The sequence below is a fragment of the Crocuta crocuta genome, unplaced genomic scaffold (assembly GCF_008692635.1).
Source record: "Crocuta crocuta isolate KB4526 unplaced genomic scaffold, BGI_CrCroc_1.0 scaffold153, whole genome shotgun sequence".
Lineage (NCBI taxonomy): Eukaryota > Metazoa > Chordata > Mammalia > Carnivora > Hyaenidae > Crocuta > Crocuta crocuta.
Genome location: NW_027529525.1, coordinates 3505600 through 3520937, shown reverse-complemented (window position 1 = coordinate 3520937; position 15338 = coordinate 3505600). Strand labels below are relative to the sequence as shown.

Below are 15338 nucleotides of genomic sequence, written 5' to 3'. Positions count from 1 at the left end.
TCTTTTTAATCATTTTAATTATTGCAACGGAATTTTCTATATGAAAATATTACTGATATCTTAAGAAATCCTTTAAATTTCGGGTTAATATCCAGAATCTATAAGGAACTCACCAAACTACACGCCCGAAAAACAAACAACCCAGTGAAGAAATGGGCAGAAGATATGAACAGACACTTCTCCAAAGAGGACATCCGGATGGCCAACAGACACATGAAACGATGCTCAGCATCCCTCCTCATCAGGGAAATACAAATCAAAACCACACTGAGATACCACCTCACGCCAGTCAGAGTGGCTAAAATGAGCAAATCAGAGAACTCTAGATGCTGGCGAGGATGTGGAGAAACGGGCACCCTCCTCCACTGTTGGTGGGAATGTAAACGGGTACAGCCCCTCTGGAAAACAGTGTGGAGGTTCCTCAGGAAACTAACAATAGAACTCCCGTATGACCCAGCAATAGCACTGCTAGGAATTTACCCAAGGGATACAGAAATGCTGAGGCATAGGAGCACATGGACCCCAATGTTCATAGCAGCACTCTCCACAATAGCTAAAACATGGAAAGAGCCTAAGTGTCCATCAACAGATGAATGGATCAAGAAGATGTGGTTTATCTATACCATGGAATACTACATGGCAATGAGAAACAATGAAATCTGGCCATGTGTAGCAACATGGATGGACCTTGAGGGTGTTATGCTGAGCGAAATAAGTCAGGCAGAGAAGGACAAATATCATATGTTTGCACGTATAGGAGGATTAGGAGGAACTTGACGGAGGAACAAGGGGGAGAAGAAGGGCGGAAATGGTGGGGGAAAGGGAGAGAGGCAAACCATGAGAGACTCTTGAATGCTGACAAAAACTGAGGACTGATGGATGTGGGGGGGAGGGGGGATGGGCATGGAGGAGGACACTTGTGGGGATGAGCACTGAGTGTTATGTGGAAACTAATTTGACAATAAACTATTTGTAAAAAAAAAAAAAAAAGTCCTTTAAATTTCATTTCAAAGTTGAAACAACTTTTCATAGCAAATGCATTAAAATTAGATTATCCTAAACAGCCCAAAATACATAGTGTGAAAATTTCAAAATCAGTTTTTTACTCGCATAAAAAGATTACTTTAGGGATTCTCAAAGCATAAATGACAGTACTTCCAGAAATCTGTAGCACAATAATAAATGTATGAAATAAATTTATTCTATTTTAGGATTACAGAAGTTTAAAAATCAAACAATGGATGTAGTAGAATGACCTGCTATTGTAAGCTTTTACAACTTATCAGATTGCAAAACAGGATATTTTTAGGAGACCATGTTGCAAAGATGCCTATGTTTTTTGCATTTTACGATGCTACTGGGTCTCTTAGGTGTTTGTTCTGGGCATAATTAGGAGAATGCATTTCTTTTGACAGCAACTTGTACTTAAGTTTCAAAGATATAAATATAAGTTAAGCGACACAGGTTTACCTCAGGGTGTAGGAAGAATACAAGTATAATAAATAAGATTAATAATATAAGCCATTTATAGAAGACAGATAAAAAGATTAAAAGGAATACTGTTTTATGGTAACATGGAATGTGAGTAGATCAGGGTAATTTTTTTTAAAGGGGACTATTTTTACATTTAAAATATAATGAAAATTATGTTTAAACAAATGAAAAACTTATAAATCACATGACTGAAGAGATCCTTACATTTTATACTTTAATAAAAATTTTACTTTATAGGTATAATATAATATTTAAAAAGACTAAAACCTCCCAGTTATTGTATTTTCTTAAAATCTTCGACTGTATCACATAAAAGTCTGTATGTACTTGAGATTATAAATACTGTGTAGAATAGTTACTGTTATACGAATGTCTCCTAAATTAAAATCAAAATTGTTAATAATTCTTGAATCAGATAATCAGATTCTAATATATCTAAATTGATAATAATCTTTCAAAAATTAACTTGTTATAAGGCATTTAACATTTTATTGTATAGTTAACATAAAGTCATTTCACGTTTGTTTTTAGACTATTTTACTTTAAAATTAAAGTGTATTATAAGTACACTGCATAAGTACAATATACAAGTATACCATGTAAGTATATTTATAATGTCTTCAACTGAAAAATGGGTTTGCTTAAACAAACCCAGCTACATATACAATTCTACTTTTTCTTTTCATTTTTCACTAACTCATTATTAATATAAATATAGGATTATAAAATAGTCTCAAGGCTTGAATCATGGGTCAGGAGGGTTTACACACAGTTTTTCTGCTTTTAAGTTGTTTATTAGATAACTTCTGAAAACTATTCTCTTCTATTTTATGATCTTGTTTCTTAAAGTGCTGACAAAGTCATTCTGTGATAACTGTATGTTTAACAACCTTTTGTAGTTTATTGATCCTTGGAGGGAGACATATAAAAGATGATTACTATGGTTGATTATTCAGTTAATATGAATAATTATAAATTTATGTGACTGGTATGATTTGAAGTTTTAATAAATGAAGCAAGAGATTTTGAGCTACTTTGCCACCTTGCTTAAACCAACCTCTTTCTGGTGCTTAGTAATAATGAGAGCAGATGGGTCCCATATCATACTTGAATTATATTAAGAAATAAGCCTTTTTCATTCATGAGACTATTCTTTCTTATGTTTTCTTATAAAAATATTTATCAACTATGATGATATACTCATGATCCTTTAAAATTAGTAAGAGTAGGGTGCCTGGGTAGCTTAGTTGGTTAAGCGTACAACTTTGGCTCAGGTCATGATCTCACGGTTTGTGGGTTCGAGCCCTGCGTTGGGCTTTGTGCTGACAGCTAGCTCAGAGCTTGAAGACTGCTTCAGATTCTGTGTCTCCCTCTCTCTCTGACCCTCCCCTGCTCACACTGTCTCTCTCAGAAATAAAACATCAAAAGAATAATAAAAATAAATAAAATTAGACTAATAACAAGTAAGATAATTTACAGAAGTCTGAATATTCTTACTAATTACAGATTTATATAAAGGAAAACATAAAGAAATTGGGATTATTTTAATAAAAATTTATTGAGTTAATACTAAATCAAAAAATTAGATCAGTGTGGTGTACACAGACGAACATAAAAGTGGCATTTGTGTTACCTTCTTACTTTGCTGGATATGGGGAGTTTCTTTGGATAACTTCAGATGTTATAGGAGTTTTTTAATTAATAGGTGAAAGCAATTTATTTTTTAATCTCAATTCTTTAATCATTACTGATAGCATTTGTAATCTTGTTTATCTTCTGTATTTTTATTTCTTCACAATCTAATAATTAAAGGTCTAAGGTATTAAAATAATCAAGGGTTACATATAAGCCAGTTCATAATTTTTTAAAATATTTCTTTAAGGGGCGCCTGGGTGGCTTAGTCGGTTAAGCGTCCGACTTTCGCTCAGGTCATGATCTCGCGGTTCGTGGGTTCAAGCCCCGCGTCGGGCTCTGTGCTGACTGTCAGCTCGGAGCCTGGAGCCTGTTTCAGTCTGTGACTCCCTCTCTCTCTGACCCTCCCCTGCTCACACTGTCTCTCTCTCTCTCTCTCCTAGAAATAAATAAAAAAAATATTTAAAAAAATATTTCTTTAAATTTTATTTATTTATTTATTTTTATTTTAGAGAGACAGAGAGATTACAAGCAGGGGAGATAGGCAGAGAGAGAGAGAGAGAGGGAGAAGGAGGGGGAGACAGGGAGAGAATCTTAAGCAGGCTCCTTGCTTAGCACAGAGCCAGAGGCAGGCTTGATTGCATGACCCTGGGATTATGACCTCTGGGAAATCAAGAGGTGGATGTTCAATTGACAGAGCCATCAAGATGCTCCCCAGTTGAAAATTTTTAGTTGGCCCTGCCTAGGTATCACATGGCTTTAACTTTGTAAAAAGTTTGTTCTTTTAATAGTTAAAAACAAAAAAAAATATATAGGTAATAGGAGATAGAAAATGAAGCCAAGATATGACTATTATTGGCATTAAAGTTACATCTTTTGCATGTTAAATAATAAAAAGGAAATGGACAAGTGCACATAGGAATATTTTGTTAATATTCACTGAGGTGACAAGTTCATGTAAAGATTTTGTATCTAATCTAATGCTGTGCACAAAATAGTTTAAGAAATTAAAAAAAAATACTTAGATGATCACAGATCTATAGGTAGCATTCAGTAGAGGAACAAATCAGAATAACCGGTTCTTGTTCACAAGTCTGTAGTTATCAGAGGATAACAATATTTTAAGAGCTCAGTTTTACATAAGGGATTCCCTCATATATTCCAATAAAGGACTTTTTGTGATATATGTTGTTATATTGCTATTTTAAATAATGGTTCTTTGAATGTTTAACTTTAGGAAGGAAAATCACCTAGAGTAAAATAAAATATTTTATTTATTATTACATAAAGAGAATTATAGAGGGGCATGTGGGTGGCTCAGTTGGTTAAGTATCTGACTTCAGCTCAGGTCATGATCTCACGGTTGGTGAGTTCGAGCCTGTATTGGGTTCCGTGCTGACAGCTCAGAGCCTGGAGCCTGCTTTGGATTCTGTGTCTTTCTCTCTCTCTGCCCCTACTTTGCTCATACTCTGTCTCTCTCAAAAATAAAAATAATAAAAACACTGAAAATGTTTTAAAAAAATTATATAGACAGAAAACATAATAATGTATTCATTCTTTAATGATTTTTTAAATCATCAATTTGTTTTCTTTAACTGCTAATTTCAGTTTAACTTCATTCATTCATTCATTCATTCATTCATTCCACTATAATTTTCTAAGCTCCAAATATATACCTGGCTCTACAGTAGCAGACAAGACAGACAAGATTCCTGTCCTCAAAGATCTTACCCTCCTGGGAGGAAACAGACCACAAACAAGTGTAAAATAAATAAGATGAAAGAAATGGGGTATATAAAAGGCAAAATTAGGTGTTTCAGGAAGGCGTCTTTGACAAGTTAACATTTGATCTATAACTAAATAATAAATAAGAATCACTTGACTATTTGGTGGAAGAACAGCAGTCTAGGATAATAAAAAACAAAAATGACTGAAATAAGGTACTTAAGAGACAAACTGTATGGAGTAAGGTTGGAATGACAGGCAGAGATCAGAGCATGTGGGACTGCTTTGTCATGGTGAGGAATTTGGACTTTATTACAAGGGTAATGAGAAGCCACTGGAGAGTGTTAAGATGTAACCCGGTTTCCTTTCTGAAAAGATCACTCTGGCTGCTCTGTGGAGAATACATTAGAGAGTGCTGAGGAAACCAAGAATGAAAACAAGGGAAAGCAGTTTCCTTAAATTATTATGTTCTACATTAGTACTTTATATATTTATATATTAGTAATATATATTATTCTTATAAATAATACATATATATCATATAAATAATATACAAGCAATATATATATTTACATATGCACTTTCCCCGCTTTTTTTTCAGTTTAATATTTTGGCATGGTTGCCTTTTCTAATTATTATACTTGATGCAGGCAGCCCAACCAAGAATGTGTTCTGCTCTAATATAGGTGCTTTAGCTTTTAATTCCTTCTCACTTTATCTGATACTTGTTTTTATACTTCTACATACTTTAGACTGAAGGGTGAATATTCTGTACATTTCCTTTTTCTGAGGATGAATGAGCAAGGAGAGAGAGGGCTGTATTTTGGGTCTCTTATCCCTGTCCTTGTTTTACCGGAAGCACTGTACCTGATTCACTTTATCTAGGTAAGGGTAAATCTTTTTCCCATGAAAGGTGCTCTTGGTCTTTTATGGATTCAGAAGATTTAACTTTAATTATCATCATTTATCTTGTGGCCGCAAACCAGACCTTACCCAGCTCTCTGCAGCAGCTTTTCCAACTCTCCTCCCAGGCAACAGGAAATGTGAAAAACCAATGGAAGAGGTCATACCTTTTGGGTCTTTTGGGTACCTCTTAACCTGGGAATTCACTCTCTTAGGTGATCTTACTATTCTCCTGGGTCTCCCCTTCTGATAAATTCTAGTATATCTGGAGACAATGCTCTGGGTTACTCTCATTATTCTCCCTTTCTTTAGCTTTCCTCCTCAACAGGAAAAATCAGAAAGACATAATCTAGTTCTTCTGGAAAGAAATATAGTTGATAGGGAAGAACTTATCTCTTGAGTGATTTTCTAGGTCTTTTTCCTGAGTTGTTCCTTCAGTTTCCATCTCTCCAGATTGGAGGAAATTAGGTTGAGCATTTTACAATTTGAATTAATACCTTCCCTACTCTTCCCACCACCGTACTACTTTTAGAAGGCATCAGAGATAACAGCTATGGCAATTCCCAGAATCTGTTGCCTCTCTCTTTCCCTGTCTGTCATTTTCCAGAGATTATGGTTATAAATCCATGCATAGACTCCACTATTATGTTAGGTATGGATGGTGTCAATGGGTCTGGATAATTAACAGGTTAGGGAAAAAGGACAGTTAAGAAAAAGGTTAAGGCAAAGCTTCAGTGAAGTATAGTAGGAGAGTCACAAAAAGTGACTGCTGGAAGAGACCTCAGAAGTAATCTGTTAGTGGTTCCCAACCTGGCTATGCACCTTGCTAGGCCCACTCTACACAGAAAACACATAGGAAGCAATAAAGAACTGTAAGCGCTGTGTGGTGCAAGGCTTATTCCAAAAACTTTATATGTGAACTCAGACAGATACACGCTCATTTAATTATCATTACTAAATGAAATAGGAATTGATATCATCTCCATTTTACAGAAGAAAAATTTGAATCACAGAAAGGTGAAATAACTTGCTTAAGTTCATATAGCTAGAAAGCACTGAAACCAGAATTCAAATCCAGGTAACTTGGTTATATGTCCAGGTTCCAAAGCAATACGCATGTTGCCTCTCCATATTAGAAATCTATAATGATAGCTTAAGCCAGAGCTGAGGCCAAAATACTAAATTCCGGCCTCTCAACTTCTAGACCAAACAGTGTCATTTTCATTAACTGTTATTTATTAATTGCTTATCTCACATGATAATCTTATAATCCTAGGAGGTAGGTATCATTATCTCAATTTTAAAGAAATAGCCTGAAGAGGTAAAGCAAGTTGGTTCAGAGTCGGCATGGGAAATCTGGGTCTCTCACACTGGATATAGTGTCCTGGATATAGTGGCCATACCTCTATTTAACTGCTTTAATATACAATGCATTCCTTTGTAATACATATTTTAGCCTTTTATTTTTATGATGTTCTAAATAAGCTTATCTTGACTTATTTCAATACTTTTCTTATTCTGAATTATACGTTAAAAGTGTATTTTAAGGAAACTACTTGGGGGAACCTGGCTGGCTCAGAGGAGCATGTGACTCTTGATTCAGAGGTCATGAGTTCGAGCCCCACCGGTTGTAGAGATAACTTAAACAAATAAGACTTAAAACAAATAAGGAAAGTACTTAGGTCCAATTTTACACATAGAACAGTAAAGAATAATTCTGAAGGCAGAAGTCCATGGATGGACTGACTACTGTTTGCACCAGGACTTGCTTAGGCATGCTGTAATATTAATTTTGTGAAACTCTAGTTACAGCATTAAATGAAAACTTTTATCCAAATGAATGCCAGTCACTACATTAAAGAAAGATAATTAAAGTCTCAGCCAAGAAAATGGACACACGCATCAGAATCCTGCCTACATTCTTTCATGTTCTTTTTTTATTTTTTTAATAGTTTATTGTCAAGTTGGTTTCCATTCGTTCATGTTGTAACAGTTATTTATTGTCTTTAACATTTGGTTTGCTTATGAAAGCCAATAAATCGTGACAAACCTATATTCTGAAAATCTTACATTTAGAAAGACCAATGCCTTAGGAAAAAGTATTTTTTTCCCCTAGATAATATTTTTCTAGAAACATATACTTACTTCAGCTTTTTTACGAGCTTCCATAGCTTTCATAAGCATCATATGTTGTCGTCTTCTCTCTCGTTCCTATTAGGCCAGATAAAATTAGGAAAATAACTCTAGTTAATGGTTTGATTTTGAAATGGAAAAACAAAACAAAACAAAACAAAACTCAATATATAGCATGTTTAGCATTTATAGACAAGTCACAGTAAATACTAAATATAAGACAAGAATGGCCAGTCTGTGCATGTTTTAGTTCAGGTTTAGAAAGCAAATACAAGAACAATCAAAAGCAAAAAGGTAAAGCAATGAACATGGAGACAGTGTAAACAGAAGCATACAAGATTTACTTATGGTCAGTTGTGATGCTCCTTCAAAAGCTGGCAGAACAAAAAGCATAATGGTTGGCTGGAACAGGTCAGTTACCTTACATCTGCTATTAGAAAAGCCACAAATATGTACTAGAGGCCAATTAAACTAAAGGTTGCATTGTTCTTAAATTTTTAGATCAGGCAGAAATTTATAATCACTTTCACTTCATGGTTTTAGAGTTCATTATTTTTGTTTCAAGTACGCTATCATTTTGTAAGTTCAATAAGCCACTGACAAATTAGAAAGACTTTTTTTAGTTAAACTAGTCGTGGTTCATATACCAGCACCAATGAAATAGGGTATTCCTGTTTACTGATGTCTGCCACCTGATGCGCTATGTAAGACCATAAAAGCCGCACCATGGGCTAATAAATGGAATCTAAAAGGCACCATATGAAAATAAGGTAAGCACTAGTTTTATCTGATAATCTCATTTTATTTTAAAATAAAAAAATCAGATAGTTATATATAATCATTTCTTTTTGTTTAAATGTATTTGGTCCCCCCAAAGGGATGTTTCTAAAATTATTTCTAAAATTTGTGTATCAAACCAGAATATATTTCATATTCTCTCATCAACCTAACTCAAAATTCCCATTGTATTCAATGGCAGTTTTGCATCTAGAATTGATGGGAGAATATGGGTCATTATCTAATTGTATAGTGATCCAACTTTCATTGTGACATCAGTAATGTAAATTTTTAGACAGCAGCCTTATACAAGGCTTGCACGATTCAATTAAAAATCCTGGAGATGTATCATACTTCTTTATAGACAGACAAGCAGATGTATGCAATGCACTGTGCTGTAAAGCCATGCAGCAGTATGTAATATGACAGCAGCCAGTGCTACACTTTATGCATTGCTATGACAACCATATCACAACCAAATCACAATGCGGTGTTAGATGTACAAAAATAAACATACCCATACCATATCTAGTCTATGCCTCTCCAACTCCTGGTAGAAAGAGTTGGCACAACATTATGAAACAGAAATCACAGAGTCATGAAACCAATTTTTAACCCCCCAAAAGACACCAATACCAAAGCAAGGCAATAAACTGTAAGATGAAGGAAAAACTTAAGCAGGAATTAAATTGGAAATTTTTAAGAAAATAATTTGAAGGTTTTACCCAAATGAGATTTAAGAAAAATCATAAAATGGACATTTTGACAATTGCATAACTGTACGTATACAGACCTGATGCTTCAGAAGAACGGCTTGTTGTCTTCTCATTTCTTTTTCCTTAAAAATAAGAAACTTTTAATATGCAATTTTTAAGGAAGATTTAGAACACAGTTCAAGTATTAACAGTTTCTCTTCTGAGGTTCTAGTTTTCCCTTAGGTTGAACCATATGAAATTGCAAATATTTAATCATTTTTTTACTTGTATGTTGGCAGTTTCATATGGTTCTACTTAATACAGAAAGATTATATGATAGTAGCAAGGATATTATTCAGTAGCCATTTAAACTTAAAATACAATAACCTAATAGCACATTTCAATAGCACATTCACTGACCTGATTAGCTAGATGGTCAGAGCATGTAAGATACAACTGGCACATGTACTTTTTAAATTACTTTAATACATCATGTAGTGCAAACCTCAAATTCAGCTGATTGGAACTCTGTCCATTCTGAAAATAAATTCCCAGATATACTCTATAATTAAAAGCATATGTATCATTTCTCTATACTATCTATGAATGAAAATAACAAGAGACTATGAGATCAGCTTGAGATTTTCATGCTCAGGTATAATGCAGGGCTACCCAAAGGGGGACAGGCTTAATGCAAACAATTCTATGAATATCACCAATTTAAATATTCTTATAAAGGTAAAAAAAACTACATGATATTAATATCTTCTTTCTAAAGAAAAAAGTAAGAGAGTCCATGTAGAAAAGGTAACAAATAGTTAGTCCCTGGCTTTATAAGATAAAATTGTGTCTGCTTCCAGAACCAGTAGGGCCTCTTTCCACTCAGCAGTCCTTTCAATAATCAATTATTAGATAAAGTGGAAGGTAAGGAGTGGAGTGTGTATGTTTGTGTGTGTGTGTCTTGGGGAGGGTTGGGGGCGTGTCCAACTCTCTAATGCTTCACAATGGAAAATCAAATCCAAAACATTATAGTAATTAACAATGGCTAATTTTATTATTGGTAAATAACAGTTGCTAAAGTTAGATTTCTATTTCTGTAGGCCTTTCACTTTTTAATAGTTAAAAGAGTTGCTGGATATTAACCAAGATAAACTTATAATCTAAGTAGAGAATCAGATTTGGAACACAATTTGAAACATAAACATCAACAACACAACATAGCTTTGGGAAGATCATTCTGATTCAGCAAAACTATATACAGGTATTATGTAATAGTTTGCATTTCTGATTTGATATTTGCTACTTAAGAGCTCAAAGCATCACATAAAACCTGTATAATGAAATAAAAAATATACATATAATATACATACAATAAAAGCACACATTATACACACATTTTATCTGCACTAAACATTTTCTAAGATAATCATTTTAGGAGAGCTACTATTTTTATATAATTGATACTGGTATAATATCATATAGTTTTTATTTTTGAAAAATAAAAACTCTGGTTCTCATCTAAACTAACCTTTATTCGTTTTTCGGCCTCCAATAATTTGGCATTTGCTGCTTCTTCCTTCTTTTTCTTTTTAGCCTGTGCATGCAAAACAGGTCTCAAAGTCATGCAACAGCACCACTACAACTTGAAAATAATCTCAGACTTAAAAATGGAGCTACATGCCTCACAGGGTACAAAACAATAGGTAACATATATGTAGACAATTACATACCCCACCCCCGGTTAACATTAAACATACTAATTTCAATTTTAATGTATAGAGTTAAGATATACAAAAAGTTTTTAAATGTATGAGTATGTCAGCTTTTCCTCTTCAAACTCTATTAAAAGTCTGAAATAACCGAGCATTGATGTTATGTTAACTTAAAACTTAATCACACACACACACAAAACCAGCATATAGCATGTATTGTCTTTTTTATGATTTTTTTAAAAGTAAAATATGATTGCTGTAGAAATTTAGAGAATGGGGTGGATTTTAACTGATAAATAAGTTATTTAGTGAATAAATCAGTAACACATTAAAAATGTACGTCTGTCCACTTGAAATTATTTTAACACTTGAAATCTGAGACAAATCCATTCCTTGGATGATTTAAATGACAAATTAAATCTCATTTTCCTTAGCTGTGCAATGTGGTTAATTAAAGGTTTTTTTTAATAGGATGGAAACATATTTCATGAAGCATATTTTGATTATCAAGATCATGCCATCAAATTTGAGCTTCATAATCTTAAAGCCTTTGACTATCATGTAGTTTTATAACTATCCGGTAGTTATTGTCAGTTTACCTTAAGACAAGCATATTTTCTATTTGGGAGGTTTTTTTATGTTTATTTTTTTCTTTTAAATTTTTTTATTTATTTCTGAGAGAGCGAGTGTGAGCAGGGGAGGGTCAGAGAAAGAGGGAGACATAGAATCTGAAACAGGCTACAGGCTCTGAGCTGGCTGTCAGCACAGAGCCTGATGTGGGGCTCGAGCACCAACAAACTGTGAGACCATGACCTGAGCTGAAGTCGGATGCTCAACCGACTGAGCCACTCAGGTGCCCCTATTTGGGAGGTTTTAAAATTAATTTAAAGTGAGTAAGGAAATATATGTATATTTCTAGATGGAAAAAAATGTAACAGAAAACTTCAATTATCTGGGGTCCTCAGAATTGTTCTATATGGCAATAACTTTCTGAATATCTGTGAAGTTATAATAATTTTAAACATTAAAAGTTTACTTTTATAATTTTGGATGAAAATAATTTTCAGACCTATGCCTCTTTAGACATAGTACCACTAAACACAATTTAGCTTTTTCTTGATGACTCAGGGCAATTGTTCTGAACATCAGTTAATTATACTACACAGTTCAATAGAGTAATGTATTTTGGCCATTAAGGTGTTGAAAACTCTTGCTATTCAACTAAAAATTACACACTGTTGTCAGGCTTTTGAATTCCTATATATGCAGGGTGGAGTTTTTCTGCATTTTCCCCTTGCTGTCTTTTGGCTATTACTTCTGCTGTTGCCAACGTTATGTCTTCTAGCCCTATTCCAGTAGCTTCAGGGGAAGGATATATTAGAAACCAGAAAATCAAGCTAGTTAAATGGTTTCTACATTCAAAATTCTCTTTTACTTTTGTAATGTTTTATTTCTAAATTAAAAATAAATATCCGACTATATGTCCTAATGAGTTTTCTAACAGTAAAGAACATAAGTGTTAGCACATGAACTTTATGACAACTATATTGTCTGCTCAGAGGTTTCCTCTTTCTCTATTTTGTCTTATTTTCTGGGTTTTTATTGTTAGGATTAGATTTAAATAAGGTTCAGATAAGGTCTTACTCTATGGATTTTTAAAGAGAATTTCTGATGAATGTATTGATTTGTACGAGTGAGAGAACATGTGGGTAAAATTTTTATTTTTGTAAACTTTAAGATATATGACTATATTACTCTATATCAAAGTTAAGAGTTCTACCTCTAGAATTTGCTGGGCTCGAAGTTCTTTTTCCATTCTGATTTGTTGTATTCTTTTAATTTTTTCCTGTAGAAAAAGTTATGATAATTTAAGACAAAAAATATGTAGATGAATGTATTTAAGTGGAATGAAATAACTTAAGGTAAGTACACATTTACCAAAGGTTGCCCGTGCTGGATATAAAACTTGATGATGTAGCTTGGCATCATATATATATTAGTCACGTCTTACTTAAATTAATAGGATTTCACAAAATTTCTCGAAACAATTTATAAAATATAAATTCTAACTAAGTGTATAGTAGACTGGTAAACCAATGTAATTAAACTCATTTAGCCTATTTGCAAGTATAAGTAATACTTAATTTGAAATAAATATAGGTCAGAATGATTGGAAAATATAGTACATCAGGAATCAGAAAACTTAAGGCTAGTTCTGAGTTACTGTCATTCATTACATGATTTTGAACAGATAACTACTCTTGTATAAAATAGGGAGAAGTGCTTACCCTTTACTCACTATATCATGATGAATTTAAAATGCTTAAAAAACTATATTGTGCCATACAATTGAGATACATTATTATTAACATATTATTTTTATAACATATTAACATTATTATTTCCATACCATAATCTATTTCACATAATGAATAACATTACTTTTAATTATTACAATAATTATTGCAATAATCTAACATTATTTAAAAATGGATCAATTACAATTTAACATTCTAAGGAATAATTCACAAGACATACTAGGTACTCACATTGTCTAAATTTAATGTGCTAGTTATTGTTTTAGAATTCAGTGATTGTGTAAATTTTGATAAGAATTTTATAGTTGATTTAAAAAATGCCATATGCTATATGCATTGTTAACAATCTGATGTTCATAAATGCCTTTGACATTCCCAAATTAGCACTGATAATAATACATAGTTTAAAACAAAAACACCAAACCACTTGTCCTGCTTACAAGTTGCACTTGTCCTAAGATTTCTAGAACCAACACATTTTATACTGCTTTATATTACAGTACCTATTCCAGTCTCCAGGTGCTAGTGCACCTTTTGATGCAATGCTTTAACATGTTTTTAAATTTACTCCCTTTTTTTCCCCACACTGTTACTGATCCCTTGCAGGAAAATGAGATTTCTGAAATTACTGTTGTGATTTTAGAAGACTGATCACATTACATAATTTTGTTTTTGGTGATCCTACTTGGTATTCAATATTAATTATAGCTTGCCAAGCATAAAAACCCAAGAGTATCTTTTATTTCATTCCAATCTTAGAGAAGGCTCTACTTGATCCACACTTGATATATTTTAGTTTAGAACTTGAGGCATAATTAAAGCACACTTGTGATTTAATTTTCCTGCTTTTGTTAATCATAAGGTTATGAGGTGATATGTTCTCAAGTCAGCCAAAGTGATTCATTATTCTCTTAAGCACAGAGATAGGTATGGAATCTTGGCCTTAAGTACAACTCAGAGCTTTATCTTAGCTGTCCATGTGATTCATATATATGTACATATATTTGGTAGTGCTGTCATTAGCATTAGCAGAGATAAGCCTTATTTATAAGTTATTATAATATAGGTTCACCTTATAATTTTGAGTACCCAACCACTTAACTGGGCACTTTACTTAAAATATCTTAATACATTTTTAAATGTTAAAAAACAACAACAACATAGGAGTTANTTTTTTTTTTTTTTTTTTAACCTAAGAGAATATTCACATTTCTGGAGGGTAAATATTTTGCCTAACATCAAATACTAAATACAGAGACCTGGGCACATTCCAATGCTTTTGCTCCTTCTGCTTCATAATAATGCTTCTGCAAGTCTCTTGAAAATTGCTTTGAGGACTATATGCTGATATATTGGGGCCGATTAGGTGGAAAAAAGAATCTAGATGATAAGAAGCATATGCTACCATTTAATCCTAGATCTAATGTTGACTTTAAAATAGGCGTTGTGACTATGTGAGTGAACCCATGTTAGACTTTGATTCACATTGCTGGCAACAAGGAATAAGTCCAGTGGTATTACGAGACTAGCCTCAGACAAATATCTTGATGAATATCTAAGATCAGTTCATTTGTATTCATGTTGCTGGAACCTTGGGACCCCAATGCTTCTTTGATGAGCAGCAAAACCTATATAGGCTTAAGGTGTAGCCACTTCAAGAGTTTAGGAACACAAGGCTGAACTTATAGTGCTGATGAAATCTGGTGGGTCTCTAGCCATTAGGAAACAGGATAAGCTGTAAAAAATCAGTATTTCACTTAAAATGAAATACAAACTATTTTTACATATATATGGGATATGCAGTAAATATTTATATTATCTTGGTAAATATATTCATGAGACTACATATTTTTAAGTCAAACTTACAGTGCCTTTAGCAGTCACAATCAACAAATTAGGGAAAGAATTCGAGTTTACAACTGACCACATTAAAGTAAAGGAGTATGCCA

At 33.2% G+C, this 15338-nt stretch overlaps 1 protein-coding gene across 1 annotated transcript in view; it reads right to left on the bottom strand.

The window, feature by feature from the left end:
* The window catches only part of BAZ2B (bromodomain adjacent to zinc finger domain 2B), a 384241-nt gene that overhangs the window by 57260 nt on the left and 311643 nt on the right, over positions 1-15338 (bottom strand). Inside the window, exons 20-24 of the mRNA XM_077761009.1 lie at positions 12852-12917; positions 10888-10953; positions 9458-9502; positions 9188-9214; positions 7900-7965 (exon numbers count right to left, since the gene is read on the bottom strand). Of these exons, the coding sequence (XP_077617135.1) occupies positions 7900-7965; positions 9188-9214; positions 9458-9502; positions 10888-10953; positions 12852-12917 (270 nt within the window). The remainder of the gene's footprint in view (positions 1-7899; positions 7966-9187; positions 9215-9457; positions 9503-10887; positions 10954-12851; positions 12918-15338) is intronic.